This window comes from Bos mutus, chromosome 6 (assembly GCF_027580195.1).
Source record: "Bos mutus isolate GX-2022 chromosome 6, NWIPB_WYAK_1.1, whole genome shotgun sequence".
Classification (NCBI taxonomy): domain Eukaryota; kingdom Metazoa; phylum Chordata; class Mammalia; order Artiodactyla; family Bovidae; genus Bos; species Bos mutus.
The window spans coordinates 67,695,503-67,720,714 of record NC_091622.1 but is presented as its reverse complement, the minus strand read 5'-3'; the positions used below and the strand labels follow the sequence as shown (position 1 = coordinate 67,720,714).

At 40.8% G+C, this 25,212-nt stretch overlaps 1 protein-coding gene across 6 annotated transcripts in view; it reads right to left on the bottom strand.

Annotated features, from left to right (window-relative positions):
* The window catches only part of DCUN1D4 (defective in cullin neddylation 1 domain containing 4), a 71,250-nt gene that overhangs the window by 34,797 nt on the left and 11,241 nt on the right, over positions 1-25,212 (bottom strand). For 3 of the 6 annotated variants that reach the window (XM_070372375.1, XM_070372376.1, XM_070372378.1), the window contains exons 2-5: positions 13,891-13,961; positions 13,680-13,719; positions 4,882-4,996; positions 1,759-1,850 (exon numbers count right to left, since the gene is read on the bottom strand). In XM_070372375.1, the coding sequence (XP_070228476.1) occupies positions 1,759-1,850; positions 4,882-4,996; positions 13,680-13,719; positions 13,891-13,961 (318 nt within the window). Of the gene's footprint in view, positions 1-1,758; positions 1,851-4,563; positions 4,601-4,881; positions 4,997-13,679; positions 13,720-13,890; positions 13,962-25,212 lie in introns of all 6 variants that reach the window. The other 3 variants (XM_070372380.1, XM_070372379.1, XM_070372377.1) reach the window with 2 other exon arrangements.

The window sequence follows — 25,212 nt, the reverse complement described above, 5'->3', positions numbered from 1 at the left end:
GGTCTCAAGGAACCTAAAGAATGCAGCTTAATCTTTATCCCAAATGTCACCTTTTTGAACCAGAGAAGAGCAATCAAGAAGGAAAAACTGTACTGTTTCCTTTTAAAGGAAAACAGAAGTGTGGCTTTTACTATGGAAAAATTTATATTTGCTTATAAAGGACATAACAGTATCAAAATGGCTGTGCGATGGTGGTGGGATTAAGTGTACTTTTTCTGTTTAAACTTTCCTTCTTATAATACATGTCATAAAAATAAATGTGAACCAATATAAGAAAGCAAGAGATTTTCGTAATCAAAGTGACAGGAACACGAGAAAATGCTCCATCACTCAGACCCAAGTACTGAACACCTGGAAACGTGCCGACTACTTTGACTAGGAACAAAGTGTCTTCAAGAGAGTCATGCTTTCAAGATGTAAACATGAAAAACAGATAAATTCTAATACCATGTGTGTTTACACAATGTGTCCATCCCTGCAAATAAAACCCAGCTCAAATTAGTTCAAGTGATGAAAGAGAATTCACTAGAAAGACACTGGGGTAGCTCACAAAAATCCAAAAGACTACAGGAAATCAGGGTCACATCCTTTCAAGTCTACCACAAGAAGAGAAAGACGCTCTTCTTCCAGTTTCAATCGGAAAACCCCAGGACATTTTCTCTGATGGTCCTGATCTGGGTTACCTGCCAGCCCCAGGAACAATCTTTGTGGCCAAAGAGGGCAAGACTTTTATCAGAAAAACGTGGGGTAGGAGGAAAACACTGGCCTCAGGAAGAATTCTCATTCTGATACCCAAGAAAAGGACATCAAAACCAGTTATGAGCAATGTCCTTCCTGTAAGAGTACAAAGAAGGTTATTAAGCTAATTAATCTAAGAGATGTACCATTTGCTTGTCAAACGGAAAAGCGGAGAAAAACACTCCAGGCAAAGGGACCACTGTGAGTTAGCTGTCTTTTCTCCCGCAGGTAGTAGGGGTTTTTAAGTGGGGTTAAGGGTGTAACGGATCGTTAGGGAATGACATGTGTGATCTGCTCATTTTTTTTTTTCTTCAAATTATAGACAACAGGCAACACATAGACCCTGATTGGGAGTAGAGACATATTGAGTAAATCGGTTTGAAGGTCATTGAACTGTCAAGTGGATATGTTATGATAGAAATCTGATGCGGAAGAGGAACGGTAAAATAGCCTTCAGTTCAAACTTGCCTGAAAGTTTTTTTTTTCCCCTTTTTTACACCATACACAGCCCAAAAACAAACAAACCTTTTATTTCAATATTATTCAACCAGTTATAATAAACTGCAAAAATGGGATTGTTTTTAAGATATTTTAAATGACAAAACCAACACTGTCTGCCAAATGATCTTTCAAAATAGAGACACGATGTAAGAAATCCCACTGCACCGCATAAAGGTTCAAAGCAACAAAGCCTATTTTAACTTGGATGCATGAACCATGCAGCCACCCCTTACCAGCATTTTCAACAGGTTTCCTAGCAATCCAGAGTACTTCTCCCAAGTACACTTCATCTTTTCAGTTCCCTTCTAGTGTTCTGAATTCTTTGGCTTAGCTGCTGGCTATAAATAGAACCTTTGGTGATTTGTTTCAACTGTGCTCCCTCTCGAAAACAGGAAGACACACATACACACAGACACACACACACCAAATCCGAAAAGTACTCATTTTTCAATTCTTTAGTTTCCTCTAAAGTACTCTGTATTTTTATGAGGCTCAGCCTTAGGTGATATGATTACCTACCTGCATATTCATAGAACCATTCTAAGCACCTCTTACTTGAAAAGGCTTCTTCTTCAGTCTTTATTCTAGTTGAATCATATTTTCTATACATGCTAGAAATTGAGAAAGGAGTTTTAGAAGTTATTTTAAGATACTGAGTTTTTTAAGTAACAGTTTTTATTTTTTTACCCAATAGATACCTAGTTAATAGGTATTTCACATACATTTAGAATATTCCACTTCTTGCATCTGGAAGCTTCACCTTTATAGTTTTAAACACAGTCATACCTAGTATAGAATTAAATGGTAAGCTCTTAATATACGTTTTTCTCTGATGAACAAATAGCTAGTAAAAACTGAACAGAACAAGTATCTGATATACACCTTTCTACCTCTCCAGCCAGAACCAACTATAGAACAATAGTGAGATGTAGCAAGAAATGTCACTGGTGTTTTCTTCAACTGAAGACCCTAGAATTCAATCGTGTTCCTGAATTAAGTTCTCCTGATGCCCATGTCATCTGAGTCAGGCTGGGCACAGGGCACGGTCTAAGGAAGAACCTGGCAATAGGAGAGACCTCCAAGGAACTTGTTAAGCAAATGAAAAGAAACATCAAATTATGAACAAGCCTCCAGGGGAAAAAAAACCTCAGGAAAAAGAAATACAGAGAAATCCTGGCTCCTGCCCTTCTCCTGGTGTGTCCCATGTGGAACCAGTGCGTAAGCTGGAGAACTGAGTCAGCAAGCACAGGGCCTCCTCCTGCACTGCTGTGACCCTCGTCAGGAATTCCTTATCTCATGATGACATGGGGCTGAGGAACAAGACATTCCCTACTTGGGGAGGGGAAAAGAAGCAGTATCATTACAAATAGTGATTTCAACAGAAAAGTTATAAGTTTTATCCCTTATTTATAATGAACATTTATGAATACAGCTTTTATTTACATAACATATAGTATTACACAGAATTCTTTTGAAGTGAGCATTTATTCATGATCGAGACTTTCACCAGGATATCTGTATATACTGCTAATTAGAGATTCTGGGTTTTCATACCAAAAAACCCCCCAAATATGTTATAGGGTATTAAGATACTGAAACCACAAACCACTAGTTTTGTATTTCCTCTATAAAAAGCAGCCATACCACCTGGAAACAAAGGTGGATACCGGCCAGGGGTTCAAAAAGATTTGCTCTAGTCCTGGGTTTGGACATTTCTATCTCAGCTCAAAGTCTGTAACTGGTCAATTAACTGGAGATCTATATAAGACTGTAATGTCTGAATTACTTGATAATATTCTACCTAAAAAAGGACACTGGAACAACACTCAGAAAAAAATAAATAATACATGTTACTACATGGAAGAATCTCAAAAAAACTATGCTAAGTTTAAAAAAAGAAAAAAGGGGCATTTCACACAAAGGTTCATTTATGTGAAATGTTCAGAAAAGGCAAATATGAAGACACAGAAAGTGAATTTGTGGTTCCCTGGGGCTGGGAATAAGGACAGACTGACTGTAAGTGGGCATCAAGGATCTAACTGGGGTGAGAGAAATCTTCTAAAACTGGTTTTAGTGATGGTTGCAAAATTCTAACTTAAATTAGTAAAATTACTAAGTTGTACACTTAAAACTGTACACATTGTGGTATGTAAATAAAGTTTTTCCAAAAAAGACCAAGAATGAAACTCAACTAAATCATCCAGCTATAGAATTAGCTCCCCATGCCCTGGGTGACCAATGAAATGCTATCAATGAGAGTACTTCATACCTTTCTGCAACTCAACTACCAGTTTTTTTGTGTGTATTAAAACACTGTATTTTAAGGAAACATAATTCTAGTTTTAAAAATAATAAGTGAGAAGAGGGGCATTATTTTATATTTTTGCAAATGCTTTAAAAATATGGCTTTATATTAGACTGTTCAGTTCTCATTATCTGTTTCTACATTCAGACTGTTGAGATATACTGTTCTGGTTGAATTAGTGAAGAAAATTCAGCCTTGTACAGACTTGAAACTGGCTTTATTACGCTAAAAGAATTTAGACAGTGAAAAAATAGTAAGTGCTACATACAGCCATGCTATGTGATAACTAGAATTTAACAATTCCTTGATAATCATATCTGTACCACCAAATGGTCAAGGAGCTTGGCTTCATAAAGCTGAATCACTGGTCAAAACGGTGTTGTTGATTACTGATTATCTTCTAAATCACGGCTACAGTTTTCTCAGATAATACTTTCCACTCATTTGAGATAGGAACAGTGACACGATTTTCATGTTCTCAGAGTCCATCTCTCTAACCCTCTAAGAGTTGTAGTATATGAAACATCACAGCAAGAAAGAAGCAGAAAGATCTCATCTGATCCCTCTGATTATCAATATGGCAATTCAGGCCACATCAGTGAAGTGAAATGACCTACACAGCCAGATGGAGGAAGATAGGAAAAGGCAGAAAAGATTAAAACTATGATGTTTGTTCATTGTTTAAAAAAGAGAGAGAGAACAAAACTGGCCATTAAAATCTGGCTGAAAGAGTAAAAATGTCTAAAATAAGCAAACCTAACGGACCTTGGGAGTTACCAAAATTAGCAGGTCACTTGTCTGAAAGAGAAGTGGTTTCAACAGTCTTATTTTTCATGGTTCCTAACAAATCCTCACTCTTCAGAGAAGGAACGTCAGCTCAGCTAATATTCCAGGCAGGCTCAGAGCACTGGGGACAGGCAGCTCCCTTCAGCCACATCGCCCAGGTCCTTGCAAAAGCAGCTATGGGAATCCTGCTCCTGTTGCAGGTAGGGAAACCCTCTTAAAGAACAGATACATACCTATCCTGAGGTCCTCAACGGGCACAGACAGCAAGCCCTTAAAAGGAAAGAAAGAAACTCTACACCAGTTTTGGTGATCAATGGACTAAGATAAAACTTGAAATTTCTAAGAACCCAGATTACCTAATTCGTTTTTATTTCATGAACCCACACATTAAGTATCACAGAATAATTACACTTGGAAAGTTTGCCTGGCAGAACCAAAACAACATTCCAGTTGGCGCTCGTGTACTTGGAAGGCCCACATTGGGCTCATGGACCAGTGTGCCCCTTTGGCATGCATGCCATCAACGTGGATCCACCGTCTCTGCAACGTACCTATCGTGTCTACTTTTCTTGGCAGATAGATCATCTCCAGAAGCAGGTCTCCTCTTTTTCCTCGGCGGCATCACTTTACTAAAGCAGTCTGAAGAACTGCAAGACCGCAGACTTCCTACAAGACACAGTGAAGAACACAAAAGTAAGGACTGCCACGTCAAAACCCTTCTGAAGAACACCACCACTGAATGAAAAGCTTCCACGGTTTATGCTACAAAGGGTTTATATGTTACCTGTAAATGCTACAAGGTGAAACTATGGTTTTTAGTTCCTCTTTGAGAAAATGTTACACATACAATTTGGATTTTGGGCAAAAGCCTGACATGATCTTCAGCAAAACTTCCCTAGAACTTTTTAGCTTGTTTCGCCATTTGAAGAAGATTCTGGTCTTATGGTCAGAGTTTTCTGAGACATAACTTCAATTTGGTAAAAGATATTAAAAATGTAACACTATCACAGAACACCTGTTGAGACCTTACCGTGCACCAGGCCCTGCTCTTAACACTTACATGTGTGAACTCACTTAACTTCATGACAAGTTTATGAAAACAGAGTAATAATGCCTACGTAGATAAGAAAATGGAGGCAGAAAGAGGTCAGGTAAGTGGCAAAACTGGAATTCAAACCCAGACAGTCTCACTTCAGATTGTTTTAAATCACTGTAAATTAAAAGACAATTACAACCCTATCTTGGCCCAAGTACTAGCAGAGATATTACGTCATTGGTTCCCACAATAACCCTGCATGACACACAGGGCACGCACTGACAGATGGGAAAAGCTAAGGATCAGGCATTTAAGAGACGTCCCAAGGTCTTGGAAATGCTAAGTGGTGAGCTCTGGATGGTATCCTGCTCATCCGCTAGGGCCTTGGAGAGAGGCCTGGCCCTCAGAGAGCAGGCACTAGGGGCCGAGTGCTCTGCACTCTGGGCATGACCTCCAGCTCCTCACCTGGTCATGTTGGCTTGGGCAGCCAATGACCTATCCTGGGTCTCTGGTTCACCATCTAAAAATGAGACCTTCTTAGCAGTGTTCTGAGGTAACTCTTTCTCAGGAGTTTTCTGAGGGAAAAACATCCACTCAGCAAGGGCTCAGGTGCCAAGCATCACATGTAGACAGATGTTGCGAACTGAGTTTCACAAGAAAGGTATGTGCTCAGGCCAGTGCTCCATGTTTACCTGATCCTTACTACCACCCTATGATGGAGGGCATCCTTGGCATCCCCATTCCTATAAATAAGGAAACTCAGGCAGAGAGATGAAGCAGTGGCTGGAAAGCAGCAGCAGGTGGGATCAAGGATGGAACCCAGGCAGCCCAGGAGTGAGGCCCTGGCTCCCTGCCACCACTCACTGTCACTCCCACATGGCCACAGCAGCAGAGGCTGAGAAGCAGGGGACTGAGGCCAGAGCCTGGGCAAAGTGAAAGTAGCTCAGTCGCGTCCGACTCTTTGCAGCCCCGTGGACTGTAGCCCACCAGGCTCCTCTGTCCATGGAATTCTCCAGGCCAGAACACTGGAGTGGGTACCTGTTCCCTTCTCCATGGGATCTTCCCAACCCAGGGATCAAACCCACGTCTCCTGCATTATAGGCAAATTCTTTACCATCTGAGACACCAAGGAAGCCCAAGGAATACTGGAATGGGTAGTCTATCCCTTCTCCAGGAGATCTTCCCAACCCAGGAATCGAACTGTGGTCACCTGCATTGCAGGCAGTCTTCACCAGCTGAGCTATCAGAGAAGCCATTAGAGCCTGGGGGAATGTGGATGCTGGGGACTGGGAAAAGAAGATGAGGACCTGGGTGAGGAGAAAACCTGGGTGAGTGCACTGTCCTCCTGGAGGCTTGAGGGGGAGGAGTGCGCTAGGCAGTGGGTGGAGGCAGCAGTAAAATGCAGCAGCTAGGGGTGGAGGCGGAGCGGCTAAGGTTGGAGAAGGAACCCAGCAATCTACAAAGCATGGACAGCTCTTTGTAGAAGGCTGTTCAGAAGGCAGGGAGAGAGATGTCAGTAGCTAACGATTCCAACATGAAAAGAACAAGGGCAAGGACTGGAACCTAAATCCTGGACATACTCAGGCTTCCACCTCCAGGCGATGTACTTTAGGAAGAGGCCAGCCAAAAGCATCTCTCCTGAAACAAACCAGGACAATGGCGCCAGTGAGGCGGGGTTCCAGCGCTGGCTATTGGACCAGGCTGGCTCCTCGGTGCACAGGTAGAGCCCACCAGGCTGGAAAGATGACCCTCGGCCACCCTTCCCGGAGCTCAACCAGGGTGGGGGTAGAAGGTTCTTCAGAGACACCAGACAACCTCACATCTCTCTCACAACAGCAGCAAGAATAGGAAGCAGAAGAGCCGGAGCAAGTGCTGCCACCATACATACCCGTCCGTCCTCCCTGCGAAACCCAGTCCTGTTTACACTGACGCGCAGAGGTCTGAGAGGGGCAGAGACTGGAGCTTTTGCAGACCGCCAACAGGCAAGATTTATTCTTGTCCAGTAATGCCTCGGGGTGGGGCTCACAGAATAAAAAAGTGTGACCCAACTTGCTGGAAAGCCTGCCACGCTTCTCTGAAAGGAGCAACCTTGAGGCTTGCTTCTCCCTTTTGGATGTGCTCGTGTGAAGGAGAGACACTGTCTCCCGGCACTGGTCACAGTCAGGTTCTGAGCATCTAGTCCGGCAGTGACCTCTCCCTCCCACCAGTGTTTGCAGAACACAGAGGAAATGCACACCTCTCCCCAGCCCATGGGAAGATGACCATCATTTAAAACAATGTTTCCACCAATATTCACCAGTAAGATCTGATCCACCACCAGCTCCTCTATCGTTGCCTCTTCGTGGAAACACTGCCATCATAACTTAACTAACTTTTTCAACTTTCTTTTTTTTTCTTACTAATGAACGCTTTCTGTTAAAGTTTCACAAATCACTTTTCCTGGCATAAAACGTATTCATATTTTAGCCTCAAAGCATCTTAAATTTGGCATTTTGTTCTTTTATTTATTCACGTGGCCCCTGTTCAGATGTCTCTGCTCTAATCATCGGCATAAGTAAGTGACTATCGGGGGCCGTCCTTCACAATGAAACAGTGTCTGCTCAGTCCCGACGCCTGCTACAGTTCAGGCACCCACTGGCTCCTCGACCCTCTCACCCCCACCTCACAGGAAGAACGTGTCCAACTCACATCCCAGAGAAGTCACAGAGGACGACACAGCACAGCACTATAGGCAGAATCCAGGAACTCAAGGACTTAAATTTCAAGCTAACTCAAAAGCAAGTGTTTAATGCTGAGGAAAACAAGGTGACCTAAAATAATTTGGTGACATGAACCAAGTCAGCAAAAACTTAGAGAGCGCATACAACTCAAGGTGTGGTAGCCCCAAACCCCCACTATGGCTTCAGGGATCCTACCCAAGCAAAAGCGACAACTCAAGATTTTTAAGTCCATGCACAGAAGTACACCTTGGTTTGCAGGGTTCTGTCTGGTTCACCCGTGCAGACACAGCAGCAAATACAGTATCATTATACAGTAATAAGGTGTATATATATACATCCTATAGTAGACTCTCAAGAAATATTTGTTAAATAAATGTGTTCCTAAAACATCTGTAAATCAAATTCTGCTAAAAAGTCAGTACATTTCCATAGATTTGAAATACTATGAATAGGTAATACACCACCATTTCAGACTTTTTTCCCCCTATTTATCAGTTAAGACAAGCACTTGACTCAAGTATCCTAGCAGGTAGGATTTTTTTTTAACACAAATATTTGAGAACGTTTGCTTCTTAAAATAACTCTGTGATATCTTTTTATAATCAAGACACTTAAATCCAAATGAATGTTTCACAAATTTGTGTTTATCTGTATCATTAAATTTAGACTTTACTGCCTCAGAACTTGAATCACTTAATCTACCTGAATTACACTTATTTTTACACTGAAAATTTAGCAAGCAAATAATATAAACAAGAATTTTATGGAATGTTTTTCTGTTTTAATGAAGCTTTAGCTATTTTAACCTGCTACAAGTATCCACTTAGGTACAAATAATCTGCCATTATAGGTAAAGAGGCAAAATATTAAGGCTGAAGTTTTCAATTAATAACTACAAAGCACTTTCAAAGTTATCATCACAAATCTAAGAGGTATTATTACCACCCCAATTCGACATATAAGAAAACTGGCTGGTAAGTTGAGCTCCTAAAAGTTCCTATTCAATAAATAATTAACAAATAAAAGCTAACTAACCCACGAATTCATTTGAAATGATCAGAGTTAATATTCTGGTTTCTCTTCCAATCATATTATAGCCTTTTTGGGGGGAAATGATCAGAGTTACAAGTTTCCAATGTTTGCCTTAAACACATCATTGACTTAATGGACATGAATTTGTGCAAACTTCCGATCATGAAGGACAGAGAAGCCTGGTGTGCTGCAGTCCATGGAGTCAAATAGAGTCAGACACGAATGAGCAACTGAATAAACAACAAAGAAAAAAGAGGAAAGAAAAAGATTTTAGGAATCCATCTTAAATCTCATTAGAAACGTTTGGCAGGTACTTATGAAAAAAGGAAAGGCATTTTTATTACAATAGCAAAGAAGTAGGAAGATGAAGGGATGCATAATCTCAACTAGTAATCCCAAACTATGATTCAGGCTCCTTCACATTACAGGGATAGACATTCTGGTGTTCAGTTTGCAATATCTCTCCATTAGATAGACAGTGACTCTGAAACCTTCCCCTCATTAGAAACACTTTTGATGCTGAAGTGTTTGTATGATCCTTAGGAAGACAACAGAAATTGTTTCCATTTTTTAACCAAAGGTTATAATGATTGAGTTCAGGTTCATTTCTTTTTGGTTCAGTGTTTAAGGAGAACAAATAAATTAGTTTATTAAATGACCATATTTTCAAATAAATCTGACCATATTTTCAAATAAATCAGTCAAAGAATGTAGCTCTTCTTCTTATATTAAACAATTAGAAATACTGCAACATTTTAAACATATCTACTAGTTGGTCCCAGAAAAATCAATTTTGAACAGCAAATTGAGTTCACCTGGATCAAACCACAAAGCCTTTTAATGCCTATGCAGCTGGCTGTTTTCATAATAATTTAACTAAGTATGTTATTCCTAATAAATGGTATCTAAGTAGCTGCTCTGCTATTTTTTCAAATTTAATCATTTTGCTCGTGGGCCTCAAGTTAAAAAAAGGTCCTGTTCAGGAATTAATTCTCCTATGACATATTAAATTGGGCACCCAGTTTCATCCTCAAATAAGAGCTCTATACAATTAGAGATCTTTTTCTGACTTTTCCAAACTTAGAATAAATGCTTGTTCCAATACAAAAATCCCACTATCGAATTATCATTATGAGTCTGTTGTATCATATAGCCTTGACTCAATAACATTTTATATGTTCATTCTGCCACTTCAATAATTTTTATATAGCTTTTTCACAGAACAATGTCACACAGGTATAGTCATTTAAGTTGATAAATGCAAGTGTGCTCAGTCGTGTCCGACTCTTTACAATCCCATCGACTGCAGCCCACCAGGCTCCTCTGCCATGGAATTTTTCAGGCAATACTGGAGTGGGTTGCCATTTCCTCCTCCAAAGTTGATAAATAGGTTGTATTTTAAGACATTTTATCAGTATCAAAATATTTTATTTCATTTTCTTGAACACACCATTGAACTACTTACTTGCTTGAGTAAAACTATTAGCGTCCAAATGTGCAATTTTTATCCTACTATTAAAGACCAAAAAATTTCCTTTCCTTTCTCTCTAAACAATACGACTTTCAACATCTATCATCCTCCTTCACTATTATTATTACTATTGGTCCTCTCTGGCTTTTTAAATTCATGCCCACTATTTTGGGCTATTTCTCCAATATTAATGTACACACTCTCTCCCCTTTTTCTTTTTTTGGTGGTAGGAAGACTGAAAGAATCAAAGAAAATTATTAAAAGAAAGAGAGGAGAAAGATCCTGGCCTCTTGCACTTGGTTTCACTCTTCCATATACAATTGGTATAGAAATTGCTCAGTCTACCATTGAACGAAGAGATTCAAAGAGGCACTACAGTGATTAACTTTCTCAGATTTCCAAACATTACAGATTTTATGTTGTTTAATTTTTCAAGTATGCTCTGTCAGATATGATAATCACAAGTGATGCTAAAACCAGATGGGGAAATGTTAATGAAATGGACTACTCTAAGAAATTACTAATGCTAATTGACAATGACTGGCACATATGAGGTACCAGGCACTGCACCAGCAAGTCATATACAAACATCAGACACATCCACTGTCCCCAAGGGCAAAAGAGGAGGTATGAAGCCAAACACACTCTCCACTTTAGTATTCCTGAATTATAACCCTCAGTTATTAAACTGCCACATTCAGGTTAAATATTTAAATGTGACATTACTATAATAACAATACTCACTTAAATCCAAAGTTCAACAGTAACTAAACAGTGTACAAGAGGCAAAACTTAGATGTTTCATTACCATAGCCAAGGGAAAGATAGCTGAAAGACTCTACCAACAAAAAATTTAGTTTTAAAAAATCAAAACAATTATCAAGTTTAAAAAATCTCCAGTGCCTACCAATGTATTTTTCCAGAATAAGAAAACAGAAATGTGCTTTTTCTTAACTATTAGAACTGGCTCTGAAAATTATATTCAGCATTATTGGTAGTAGCTAAAAGTTAAACACATTTAAGTGTGCATCAACAGAAACACATTATGATATATTCTCAAGACAGGAAATCATGCAGTCATTAAAAATAAAGCTTCATAAATGTGCTATAAAAAGATCTCCAAGATACACTGAGTGACAAAAACAAGAGGCATATATAAATGTATACTTGTATTTGGGGGAAAATATATCATCATCATCATTTGGGAAACAAATACAAGAATATAAGAGTTGTCTCTGGAGAGTCAAGGGTGTAGTACTAGCAGGGGATGGGAGCTGGCGCTCATAAAACTGGACGGCAACCTTTGCTTTTTTACACCTTTTTGACACTTCTTTTAAAATCATGTGCATACACTGCTTTTAAAATTATTATGGAGACTGTTTTTGACTGTCCTGACCTATGTTTACTAAAACAGAAAGACCAGGTGAAGGGACCCTCTGTGGCCTGACCTTCTAAAACACACCTCCCCTTCTCTCACTCCTTTCCCTGGAAGGAGGAATGTCTGATCTAATTGGTAATGGGGGGTGGGGGGAACTGAGCAGAGGGGCCCGGCTCCTTCTGAACTCCCTTTCCGCCCAGCCTGCCAGCAGAAGCTGCTACCCCACACTGCCATAAATGAGAGGTTAGAGGTGGGCCAGGTGTGCGGTGCTCTACTGGCTATGGCAGTGATTGTGTATAAGGCTGTCTAATTAAGGTGAAATACTGCAAAGCTTCTGCATTTCTGCTGTTCATCTAAGCTGTGTTTTCCAACACAACTGTTAGTTCAATATCCATCTTATTATGCCTAATTTTCAACTGATCCTGAACCAATATGGAGGAGAAGGGTAGGGAGTCCTAAATCCCAACAACCTCCAAGGTAATTTTTTTTAATAAAAAAATTAAATGAAAAAAAAAGACTGATGCTATATAGTATATACAGTGTGAGCTCATCAATGCTAAAACAAAACAAAACAAAATACTACTCTACTACCATAAAAACATATGCAGGTACAAAAATATCCGAAAGAGTAAGTATTAAAACAGCATACTAAAGGAGGGTTATGGGTTTTTCCTTCATTTGTTTTTGTGCTATTCTCTAACAATTCTCTAACAAGCATGTGTTCATATATTACTGTGGTAACTTTCAAAAACTTTAAAATATATTTTAATAACTTTCATTGGAAGTTATCATAACTATATATCAAGTGCAAGTTTCTGAACTTTGTGATCATCACGGTTTAGAGAAGTGGTTCTCAAAATGTGATCTCCAGACCAGCTCCATCAGGATCACATGGGAGCTGGTCAGAAATGCAAATTATGGGGCCCTACCCCAGAGCTCTGGAGGTGGAGCCGAGCAACCCGTTGAAACTAGCCCCTCCCTCCACCATGATTATAATGCCAGCTAGAGTTGGAGAACCAAAGGGCTAGAGAATGGTTTATAATAAGCCACTTTCAATTTTCCCGGTCATAAATCCTCAAAGTGAAAGACAGTGTTAGTTGCTCAGCTGTGTCCTACTCTTTCTCAACCCCATGGACTGTACCCAGCCAGGCTCCTCTACCCATGGGATTTTTCAGGCAAGAATACTGGAGTGGGTAGCCATTCCCTTCTCCAGGAGATCCTCCCAACCCAGGGATCAAAACCAGGTCCCCCACACTGCAGGCAGATTCTTTACTGTCTGAGCTACCAGGGAAGCCCATAAATCCACAGGACCCATACAAAACACACAGATATACTCCTATCTCCTTATCAACTCATTTTATATCTCAAGTCAACAAGCATTTATGGAAAACCTTTCAAACTGCACTACTTTTTAGTATAAGCTAAAATACTTTAATAAAGGAATGATTATCTTCAAACCACTGGGGAGAATCCCCAACCCCGTTAAAGGAACTGAAGTACTCCGTTGTAAACTGGAGCCCTAGAACAGATTTCCTCCTGGGAAGGAGCTGTGGCATGGCTGCCTCCATACACCCTGAGAAAGATCCTCAACCAAGGAACAACTTGCTAATGGGATGTATTATAATAACATGGAGCGGTCTCAGCTAGTATTTCTCCTTCATAACTATTAGGAAGTTTATTGAAAATTAAGTAGTGATAGCATTTATAGATACCTGTTTGGTGATCGTCTTGGCCAACGTCTTCTGTTAGATTCTGCAAGAAATATTTTCATTATTACCAAGAAATCACACACCATACAGCAAGTTTTAAAATTCAGTATTTTCATAAACAGCTGATATCTTAATATCCATAATCTAAATTCTTATCAAATACACTTAAAACAACTGAACAGCTGGTAGCTTTGTCTTTAAAAAATTGACTTACTAGCTTATTAAGGGTGTGGTAGATCTTATGAATATTTGCCAGTGTTGAGAGATGAGAGTTCAGCTGAAAGTCTTTAAAAGAAAAAGGGGAAAATTCAGTGTCATTTATTTCCCATACTGCAAAAAGACTATTAAAAAATAAAGCTCAAAAGTGGAAATAAATGTTTTGATACAATTGAATACTATCGCCATTATATTTGATACTTATTAAATAAGATACAACATGCAACTACCAACCTATCTGCTAGAAATAGTCTGACAATAAAATTAAATTCCCAACCAAATGTTACAATACAGTTCATGAAATTTTCATGTGAATTGTAAGGCAAAACAAAAATACTTCAGTAGTTAAAACATCCTATCAGCAACGAACTTAAGCTTAATAGAAAAATATCACTGATGCTGGCAAATTAAGTAACACAAATAGACGACAGATCTCAAATGAACCATATTCACTTTCTCTTTCTCCTCCCCAGAATTACTAGCACAATACAAGCTCCTGGTAAGAAAATAAACAGGAAAGCATCTCAATCACTTGACATTTCTTACAATATACGTATTTTGTTGACTCTTACACAACATAGAGCAGAAATGGAATCTAAGCCCCTCCCCCTCCTGTTTAACAAATACAGATAAATCAAAGGGCCAGCCTGAAAGTGGCCTGTCTGAGAGGCCAGGGCCCTGGGATGGGGTCTATAGTTCCTGGCACTGCAACAGTAAAATGTGCCACAGAGCCAGTAACACAGAGGCAGAACTTGCACTCACAGAGAATCAAAGACTGTCTCCACCTGCCATCTCTCACAACTTCAGGACTGTACACTAAATCACACACAAAAGACAAAGTCAAGCTGCTCTACCACACAATATCGCACAACATAAAACTTTATGTTTGGCTTTTGAATCTCCAATTTCAAATGTTTTTCATAAAAAGTATGCTTGCCTACATAGTAGGTTATATGAATACGAGTTAAAAGTCGACGGCTATTTTCATATTTGAATAAGCATCAATAGAAGCAGTTTCATAAAATATCAAGATTTACATTAGTTCCTTTTCTTTACTATCATAACGATTAGTAAACGTTAGTCTGAAAGTAACCTTGAAAAGATACTGTAACTTTCCAAGTTATGCCATTCTGATAAAAAAAAGAGAGAGAGAGAAAAAATCACCCTTTCCTGGAATATTTATTTAGGATGCATGTCAGATGCAAGGAGCCAACACTACAACACAAATTGTCTCTGCTGAGCCGGACTCTCTGGGCTGGAAAGCAAGCTGACCTGCCTGCCAGTATTTAGAAAGCTCCACTTTTCTTTTCTAAATCGTGCCAGGAATCCAGGTCTGGGCTGGCCTGGAGGGCAGAGGGGCCAGCAGGCAGCAGAGTCCCTGACATACACACACCACTGTCAGGAGCAGCGGGCTCTAAGTGTACATGCACACGTGCACGCGCTGGCCCGACCAACAGCAGCCCCCGGCCTGACACCACACGCACAGCCATTGACAGTGGTCCAAAGAATCAGAGTGCTTGACTGAGGGACAACCAGAGAAGGACCTCAAATACAGACAAGTGTTAATTATTTAGAATCTGAATGGTTGAGCCATATTTAAGGTAAATGATGACATAAATATGTGCAGACCTTGATTTTCCATCTTAATTAGTGCAACTGCACAGAAAAAGATTTTAAAACATTTGGGGTGTTTGAATATATATATATATATATATACACACACACACACACACGTGTGTGTGTATTTATGTACTTATACTTCTATTTCATAAACCTAGGTAGGGGGCTCTAAAGCTAGGAGCAGTAACAAAGGCTTTGGGGAACTTAATCTTACCCACCCCTCCTGCCCTGGCATCTATGATCAAGCCATAAGCTCCCTTTTTGTACTCTCTCAATTTAAAATTTGGAAGACAAACGATACACTACAGTAATATCTTGATATATAAATTAAACTTCTGGACTCGCAAAAAAAAAAAAAAAAAAACACCAGAAAACTTAAGGATCTAGATTCTGTCTTCACTGAGGATACACAGGAGTCTGCCAAAGATCACCAAAGCAATAAGGTCTCCAGACCTGCTGATTCAACTGCCAAAATCCACACAGGAGAATCTAAACAAATTAAAATTGCTAAATCCGTCTTTACACACACACATACAGTTTCTGCCAAAATAACACTCTGAGCTTTACAACCTGACTCTGGAGTCTAACAATTAGCTTGAATCTCAGATCCACCAGTTATTTAACCTAAATTTCAATGTCCTCAGTTGTGAATGAGCCTACAATGCCTGGATGTGGCAGAGAGTCAGAGTAATGTGTGGATCATAGTGAGTGCCCAATAAAAGATATTATCACTGTTAGATTATACCATTTTCCACACCAACCACCTACAATGGTTTCTACTTCTGTAGATCCAAGTCAAGCCCCACATCAAAGATCTCAAAGCTGCAGCTGCCTCTGTAACAGAGGCATACGGCTTGATACATCTCTACAGCCTATGATGGTATGTCTACATTCATATACCACCAACTGATTTCATAATGATGGTGGAAGAATATCTCAGCAGTGGAAAAAAATATACAAGAGCATTAAAGTTCTATACATGAAGTTTCACTTTACAGATGATGAAAGTAACAAGGTTCATTTCACAAGTCACATAATATATGTCAGCCAAGTCTCTATTTCCATACCCAGTGTCTACTATCATAACCACCTCATCATCACCTCATCAAAAAAAAGGAAAAAGAAAAGGAACCAGCAGCATGAACAGAACAGTTTTTCTTTAGTTTCATCAAGGTAAAAAGCTAAGGAGCAGACACAAATTCGGGGGGGGGAAAAAAAAGACCAAAATGGCATTAAAAGATAAATCCACAAAGGTTAACACGTATTGAATTCATGGTTCATCTGTTCACTGCTCAGGGCAAGTAATAGACCTTGAAATCTAAAATAGATTTCACATCCTTAAGGAATAGATGTTAAGGGTGAAGATCGCATGCTTTACAGAAGCGCATTTGGGAAAGCACTAACTGACTCATAAAATCTCCTCTGGCTCCTATTTCAATTCTAAAGGCTAAATGCTCAGTTAAGTCAACTTTAGTCCATGATCAAAAGGCTCTCCACCATCACTGGTTAGACTCTCATGTGTGACGTGCAAACCTAACATTCTGTATTAAAAGTGACAAATGGCTCCACAGAAAGACACAGCATGCTTGACAAACGGCTTGCCTAAATTATCTTCTGAGTATTCTTTAAAATGATCAACAAATCCTGATGTGGCATAAAGTTTTCCGGGAGTTCTGGGGGTTTGTTTTGGGTTTTTTAAATAATTATCACTTGTTGTGACCTATATAACAGAAAAAAGTGAATGCCACTGAGAGGGTCAAAATTCACTTCCTCCAAACTACCCTTTGTATACACAATCCCACAATATAGAGAGACATAAGTAATACAACAAAAACTGGTAAGTTCAGACAATGACCATCATCAACCAAAAGAATCAACTTCAAGAATTAACAGTCCTAATAGGAGTTTACTTCCATAAAGGGTCAGAAACAATTGAAATACATAAAAATTCAAACCCTTCTTTTATGCCATAAATAATCACTTGTTAAATATACCTGGGAGGTGATCTCAATTATAATAGCAACGAAAAGCAATAGTACACGTAGGAATAAACTTAAATGTGCAACATTCAAGTGAAGAAACAATAAAAGTTTACAGATGCAGAGATATATTCCTGGAATGGAAAGACCCAGTATCATAAGACGATCACTTCACCCTGTACTGAACTACAAAATTAAATGCAATCAAATTCCTATTCTCCCTGCTTCCCACCTCCCCATCCCAAAAAGAGGTGAGGGAAAGGGAAGGGAGTCAGGCAAGCTTAGCAGATTGATTCTAAAGTTCACCTGAAAAGAACAAACACACTTGACTTGCCAAGAAATTGTTGAAAATGAAGAATGAAGAACAGGCCCTATCAGACCATACATAATATAAAGCAGAGGTTGGTAAACTCTCTGCACGAGTGCCAGATCTTAAATATTTTAGGCTTTGTGGACCATCCGATCTCTGCTGCAGCTACTTTGCCACTGGAGCTCAAAAGCAGCCATAAACAATACACAAGCAAATGAGTGTGGCTGTGCTCCAATAAAACTTTATTTCTAGACACTAGGTAGTGGGCCTGATTTGGACCATGAGCTGTAGTTTGCCAAGGCCTGGTGTAGAGGTACAGTGCTATAATATATGGTACATGAGCAGTAAGACAAATCATTGAAAGAGAGCTAATAAACATGTCTACGCACGTCTGTATGGTTGCGTGTATGTGTAAGTACACAGAATTAATACGATTAAATGGTATTTCAAATCAATAGGGAAGAGATCATTATTCCGCAAGCAGAAGGCAACTAGCTACAATGTGGAACAAATTAAAATTAATTCCAACCTCAGAAGTTACAGATAGAAGGGAAAGGCACTCAAGGCTAAAGAGAAGTTATGGCCTCAGGGCCCCGCACGTTCTCTGCCTCTTCTACCCAATCTCATCTCTTACCTATCTTCCCCTCACTCACTCTTCTCGGTCACAGAGAGCTTCCTGCTATCCTGTGAATACTCCAACCAAGCTCTTAACTCAGGGCCTTTGAACACACTGTTCTCTCTGCACTGAGCCCTCTTTCCTCCAATAATAACATGGCTTGCTCTCACACTTTATCAGGTTGCCACTGAAACATCACCATCTTACAGAACCTTGCCAGACCCAACAAACCGGACCCGTTCTTCACTATCCCATTACCAGGCTTTAGTTCTCTTTATGGCATTAGTACCACCAGACTTCATGTCATATTTGGGTGCCATCTTCCTCTAGCATTAGAATATAAGCTTCACGAAGGCCAGAACCTGCTCTTGTCCACTGCTATATCCCTAGTACCAAAAGCAATACCTGGCACACATCAGGTGCTCAATAAATACTCAAGGAATAAATGAATGTAGGGACAAGGGCATCAAGACTTAAATTCAGTATGCTTTGGTATTTCAGGGCATTCACATCACTAGATCTTCACATGTGAGAAGCAGCATGGTAACAGAAGACTCAAAGGCAGGGCAGGGCAGAAAAAGTGTGGCTCTGAACCCTGTTTAAGAGGTTAATCTAAGGACGAGTATTTCCACTGGGCCATTGGAGGGTATGCAAATATAAGATAAACGTGGCGCTCTCCAGCACTCCTACTCAAAGGTAACTCATGTACAGCTGTTTCACATGAAAATGGCGAAACGACTATGGCACGAGATCTGAACGAAATTTCACCAGGCCAAGTTACGCTACCAGAATCCAGAGAGTACTTAATTCTGCACAGCAGAATGCTGGAAGCACTGCTATGAGCCTGGGTGCCACAGCAGTGTTTAAATCAGCCTTTTTTAGAAAGATTGCCCAACGGCAAATGTGGCCTGGATTCAGAGTGGTGTTTCATGAAGGCTACTGGTAGTGAGCAAGGTGGGAAATGATTAGGGCTTTCAGGTGGTCTGTGGCAGCAAAAGTGGAGAGTACAATGGGACCGCAGGACATCCACATTTAACTCACACCAATTCAGGGCAACAGCTTGGCAAAAAGAAGAGGGAGAGAGAAGAGAAGTCAATCGTCCTAGTAACTGCCCTGAGGCCTCTACTTAATGACAGGGACACGGGCGACAGGACTCTGACAGTCGCTGGGTCCGCTCAGTCTCCACATGCACCTAACAACACTGTATGAGCCAAGGATTTAGGAGATGTATTTTTCATAAAACACAGTCCCTAAACATAAGCCAGCTGCTTCAACTGGTGCTCAGCTGAAGAAGAGTTGGTAACCTGTCCTAATGCTGGAGGAAAAAACCGCTGTGCTAGAGACAATCTGCAAGGATGGGGCACCTTCTGAAAGTATTTCCAGCGATTTTTTTTTTTTTAAGTATATTTTATTTATTTATTTGACTGCTCAAGGTCTTAGTTGTAGCATGCGGGATCTAGCTTCCTGACCAGGGATTGAACCCGGGCCTCCTGTATTGGCAGTGTTAAGTCCCAGCTGCTGGACCACCAGGGAAATCCCTCCAGTGATATTTTTAATACTGGTGATTTCACCTTAGATATGGACTTTAGAACTCACCTCTATATAAAATGTGATTACACTAGGAGGAAAACCAACAAGACTGCTTTCAGGAGCTGTGAGGGAAGCTCACGTCCTTTTGTCCTTTGAGCTATGAAAACTAGCACAGGCAGAGTCAGGTAACTAGTTGTGGCCAAGCTGGGGAGAATTCACATTCCAAAGCCCCTTCTTCTGTTCTAACTCATTTCTGATGAGAGCATCAGGGAGGAAAAAGCGGCAGCACGTTCCACCAAAGTTGTCAATTAGTAAACACACAAAGTTAAAGAACCTTATTATTAAATAAAAAGATAATAAAACTGGTGAAATCAAAAGCAATCTACCAACTTAAAAAAAAACCACAAAAGATGGTGCAGAAAAGACATAACATCCATGTTATTTCTATTTCAGATACACCTCTTTCTTCTTGTCACTAAGAATTAAAATAAAAGTATTTTATTATTAGCTAAACTCCAGCTGGTCAATCAGTAAGCAATGCTCTCAGGTACAAAGTTTTTAATATAGCACTATGCACATATATGTACTGATAAATGCATTCTGCTGCTGCTGCTGCAAGTCACTTCAGTCGTGTCCGACTCTGTGTGACCCCATAGACGGCAGCCCACCAGGCTCCACCGTCCCTGGGATTCTCCAGGCAAGAACACTGGAGTGGGTTAATGCGTTCTGAGGACAATGAAAATGACGAACTAAACCAGTAATGGCTTTGGAGGTGGAGGTGGAGAACAGAACATGGGGTCGTTACCATGTCATTGCCAAAAAAGTGAAACAAAATTAAAGGTTATCAAAATCAGCATTCATCTACATGTTTCTGGAACAGAACAAGAGCAAGATGCAGCGGTGCAGGGCTGGGCTGCACCGCTTTAGAGAGCTAAAGGTGATTCCACAGGGAAGGCTGAGGGGTGCTCCACGCCACTGGTTACATGGCCCACCCTCCTGAAACCTTAGTTTTACTCAGTGATGTGGAAAAAGTATATAATAGTGTATGTAACTAAGATTCACTGTTTAGGTCTGCCCTTTCTTCTAGAGAGCTTCCCTGGTAGCTCAGCTGGTAAAGAATCCACCAGCAATGTGGAAGACCTGGGTTCAATCCCTAAGTCGGGAAGATCCCCTGGAGAAGGGAATGGCTACCCACTCTAGTATTCTGGCCTGGAGAATTCCACAGACAGAGGAGCCTGGCCGGCTACAGTCCATGGGGTCACAAAGTGTCGGACATGACTGAGTGACTTTCACTTTCTTTCTCTTTCCTTCTAGAAACAGGAGCCCATTTTCCTACAGGTTTCGGGTACACTGAGGATATGAATGTCACTGAGGGGAAAAGAGACCCCTGCCAACCTGCAAAGGACAAGTAATAATGTAAGGTTGTAATCACAAGATTTTGGATTTGTGACTGCCGCACAAAAGGAAAAACTCCAACAAGGCCCTACACGATCTGACCTAAGTCATCCCATTTCATTATCCTGCTCATTCCATTCCAGCCACACTCTTCTTGACTACTCAAGTGAACTCCTAGCTCAGGGTCTATTTTATTTAATATACCCTCCTCCTCTTTCCCACCTCTGTTATCACTGGCCTGACATTGACATCACTGAAATATCTGTTCAGACGTCACCTCATCCAGAGGCCTCCCTCCCCTGACTTCCCTATCCAAACCAGCACCTCCATCCCCACCAGAGTTACCAGCTGAGCTACCAGGTTAGGGTTTAAACCTTTATTTTTTGACCTTTTTAAAAAATCTTTATTGAAATAGAAATCATACACCATACAATTGATCCATCTAAAGTACACAAGTCAATGCTTTTTAGTGTATACACAGCTGCACAACCATCACAATGTTATTTAACAATTTTTATCACCCCATCAGCAATCACTCCTCATTTTTCCCCTCACCGCTACATCATCAGGCAACCACTAACCCTACAGTTTGCCTTTATACATTTTCTATCAATAGAATCATAAGATATGAGGTCCTTTGTGACCCAGACATTATATTTTATATATATTTACATCTTTATCCTTTGTCACACTCCCTGAAGCCCAAGCTCCATGATGACAGGCATTTTCTTTAGCTTTGTTCACCACTTTATCCCAATACCTAGAAAAGTACAAGCTGTCTATGGGGTTGCACAGAGTCAGACACGACTGAAGCGACTTAGCAGCAGCAGCAGCACATGACCAATAAAAGGGGGGAAAATGTTTTTAAAGTACCCACTGGGGACTTCCCTGGTGGTCAAGACTCTGAGCTTCCAATGCAGAGGACCTGGATTGGATCCCAGGGCAGGGAACTAAATCCTGAAAGCTGCAACTAAGACCCAGTGCAGCCAAATAAATAAATAAACTTTAAAAAAAAAAAAAAAGTAGCCACTGGATTGAGCAATGTGCAAGTTACTCTATAACTGTGGTGAAGAATGAAATGAGGCATGGTTGGAGCAAGAAGTGAGGGATCAGTCTATCATCAGGCATAAACAACTTGTTGCAGAAGTTGGGCCATGAAGAGAAAGGAGAAACGCACAAAGGACAGAGTGGGTATTGAGTTTGGGCTTAACAATGAGGAGACTGGAGACATTTAAAATGCTGAGATTCAACTTGCTTCATACCCTAGAAGGTCACAGAAGCCAGAGCGCATAGAGTGGGTCAGATTACAAGTCAGGGTGGATCTATAATATGAGCACAAATATACGTAGCATATGTGATTTTAAAAAAAATTACAAAATGCACTTTAAGTTTAAAAATTCATTAAAAACCAGTTTTACTTCAAAATGACTTAAAATACAAAGTCTACCATAAAATAAAGTCTACTTTTGACCCTATAAACAGTAGTGTTTTCAACTGGTATTCTAGAACCAACTTACGCTTCTGCACACCAACTGATAAGTCATTGAGCTATGTGAGACAGCACAAGTACGTGTCTCACCTGTAAAACCTATTTTCACATTTGAGGCCAAATTATTAAAACACACAGATCTGAAATGAGTTTTCCACACCGCAAAACTAGGAAAAACCAAAAGCCAGGTTTGTGGGTCAGCTTCATACCACACACTTGTCTAACTCGTTAGAAACAGGAATCTCTTGGTCTAACAGCACCTGCCTCATGAGAACACTGTGAGGATCAAACGAGCCCCTGCTGCAGTGTGCCCAGCACAGTGCGCGGCACAGAGCGGCCGCCACCTGAATGGGGCTCTGTGTCACTCAGTATCACTTGCATGCTGAGCAGGGTGGCCTGTATGGGGGAGGGCTGGCCGCAGCCTTGACACCCTCCCTGCCATAGCCCAAACCAAACCCCGTGTACACACTGAGCCGCTGAACACTGATCCAGAGGCTGCGCATCAGAATCACCTGGGGAGTCTGAACAACTGCCACTGCTGGGGCCCCATCCAGGCCAAACAAAAATAGGAGTGGACTTGTCAGAGCTTCTCAAGCAGCCCAGGCGACTCTACACGCAACCAGAGAGGAGCGTACATCCCCACCCTCTCTTCAATCCCCAATCCACATCCAGTTCACAATCTCAGCCAGGCCAGAGGGGAGTCCAACCCATTCACGGCAACCCCCGCAGCATGAAGACAAGATCAAGATCCAAGCTGTTCAAGGTCAAAAATCTAGGTGCAAACTGAAAGGAACCAAGGGGCAGTGAGGAGGAAGGCATGAACATCACTCTCCTCATCAATAAATACTTGTTATTTACAAGACACAAAGTCAGGAACGTGAGCGTGGAAAGGAGGAAACTGACGAGGTGGGACCAGGTCATCGTGGGTGACTCGGACCTTTCACTGAACACAAGATCCGAAGCTAAGGCCATCCAAGCACACCACCGCTTCTGGCTTTTTCCTCCTAACTCTCACAGGACCCAAAAAAAGTGGCTGGGAGGTGAAGCCCCGATCCAGGACAGGTGGCGTGCCACCCAGCACCTGTCACCAACCGCACAGCCTGTGCCTGCTGGTGCCACCATCTTAAAGGAGCTAGCCAGACTGGCTGCTCTCCCACCTTGACAAGATACAAAGGGCCCTAGACTCACTGGCTTCACCCCACCCTACCCACTGAAGAACACAGATCCATTTCATCTCACTGATGTTAGAAGAGGCCCGATTTGGGGTAAAGAGTACAGCTCTGGCCTTGGAAAGCCCCGGGTTAGAGTCCCTGCTCTGCAGTGTCCTAGCTGAAGGACGTTCCTGTTACCCAGCCTCACTAAATCAATCACCAGGCCCCTCCTCACCAGGCTCTTAGGGTGTGTGCCAAGCACTCAGCACAGCACTGGCCCATACTGTGAACCAACAAAGGTTCATTATTTTAATCCCTATTATTATTATTCAACATGGAAAAGATTAAGGCAGACAGAACCCAGAAGATCAAAAAGACAGGGCAGAAGAATGACAAGGGGACAGGTCTTTAACACTCTCACGTCAATAGCCAGCTGTCTGGACTTGAATGTTCAATACTCCTCCTCAAGCTTCCTGTTTAATTAAGAACAAATAATCTGTGGTCTAATTTTGGGAATGGAATCTGTAGAAAGAGATCTTAAAGGGGAAAAAGACTTAAACTCCTCAACTACAGAAAAAGATAAGAAATCAGTTCAAAGATGTTACACAAAAACAACATTAGTAGCTCTATAAGTTTTCTGGCTTTTCGGCAATGATGTTAGGTATCTCCTATATTCAAAAAGTATATGCTTAAAAGGTACTTAATACAAATGTCTGTTTAAAATAAAACCTTTAAGACTAAAAATGACTATTTCATTAGTGACAAGAAAAAGTATGGAAATACTCTTCTTTGCCATAATCAGTTGCCCAGCTAGAATGCATTTTTAAATAAATGACTAGTTTCATTGTGAAATGGCAATAATGAAAGAGGAGGAGTGGGAAAGAAGGAATTCATCCCAGACCCCGTTGGGATCCATTCCAAGAGGAAAAGAACCAAATGCAAAACAAAGATAATCATAACAGGCTCTGCCATCAGCATTCATAAGCCAATGACAAAACACAGAATTCCAGTATACCTGCCAGGTTACCAAAGGATTAAATGAAATGCACAAATAAAATAATAGTATTTCAGAGTATTCTTGCCTGGAAAATCCCATAGACAGAGGAGCATGGCGGGCTACAGTCCATTGGGTCCCAAAAAGTCGGACGCAACTAAGCACACACATTATTTCATAGGCAGTCGCAGGCACCTCAACACCAGTGTCAGAATGCCTGAGTTAGCATCTCAACT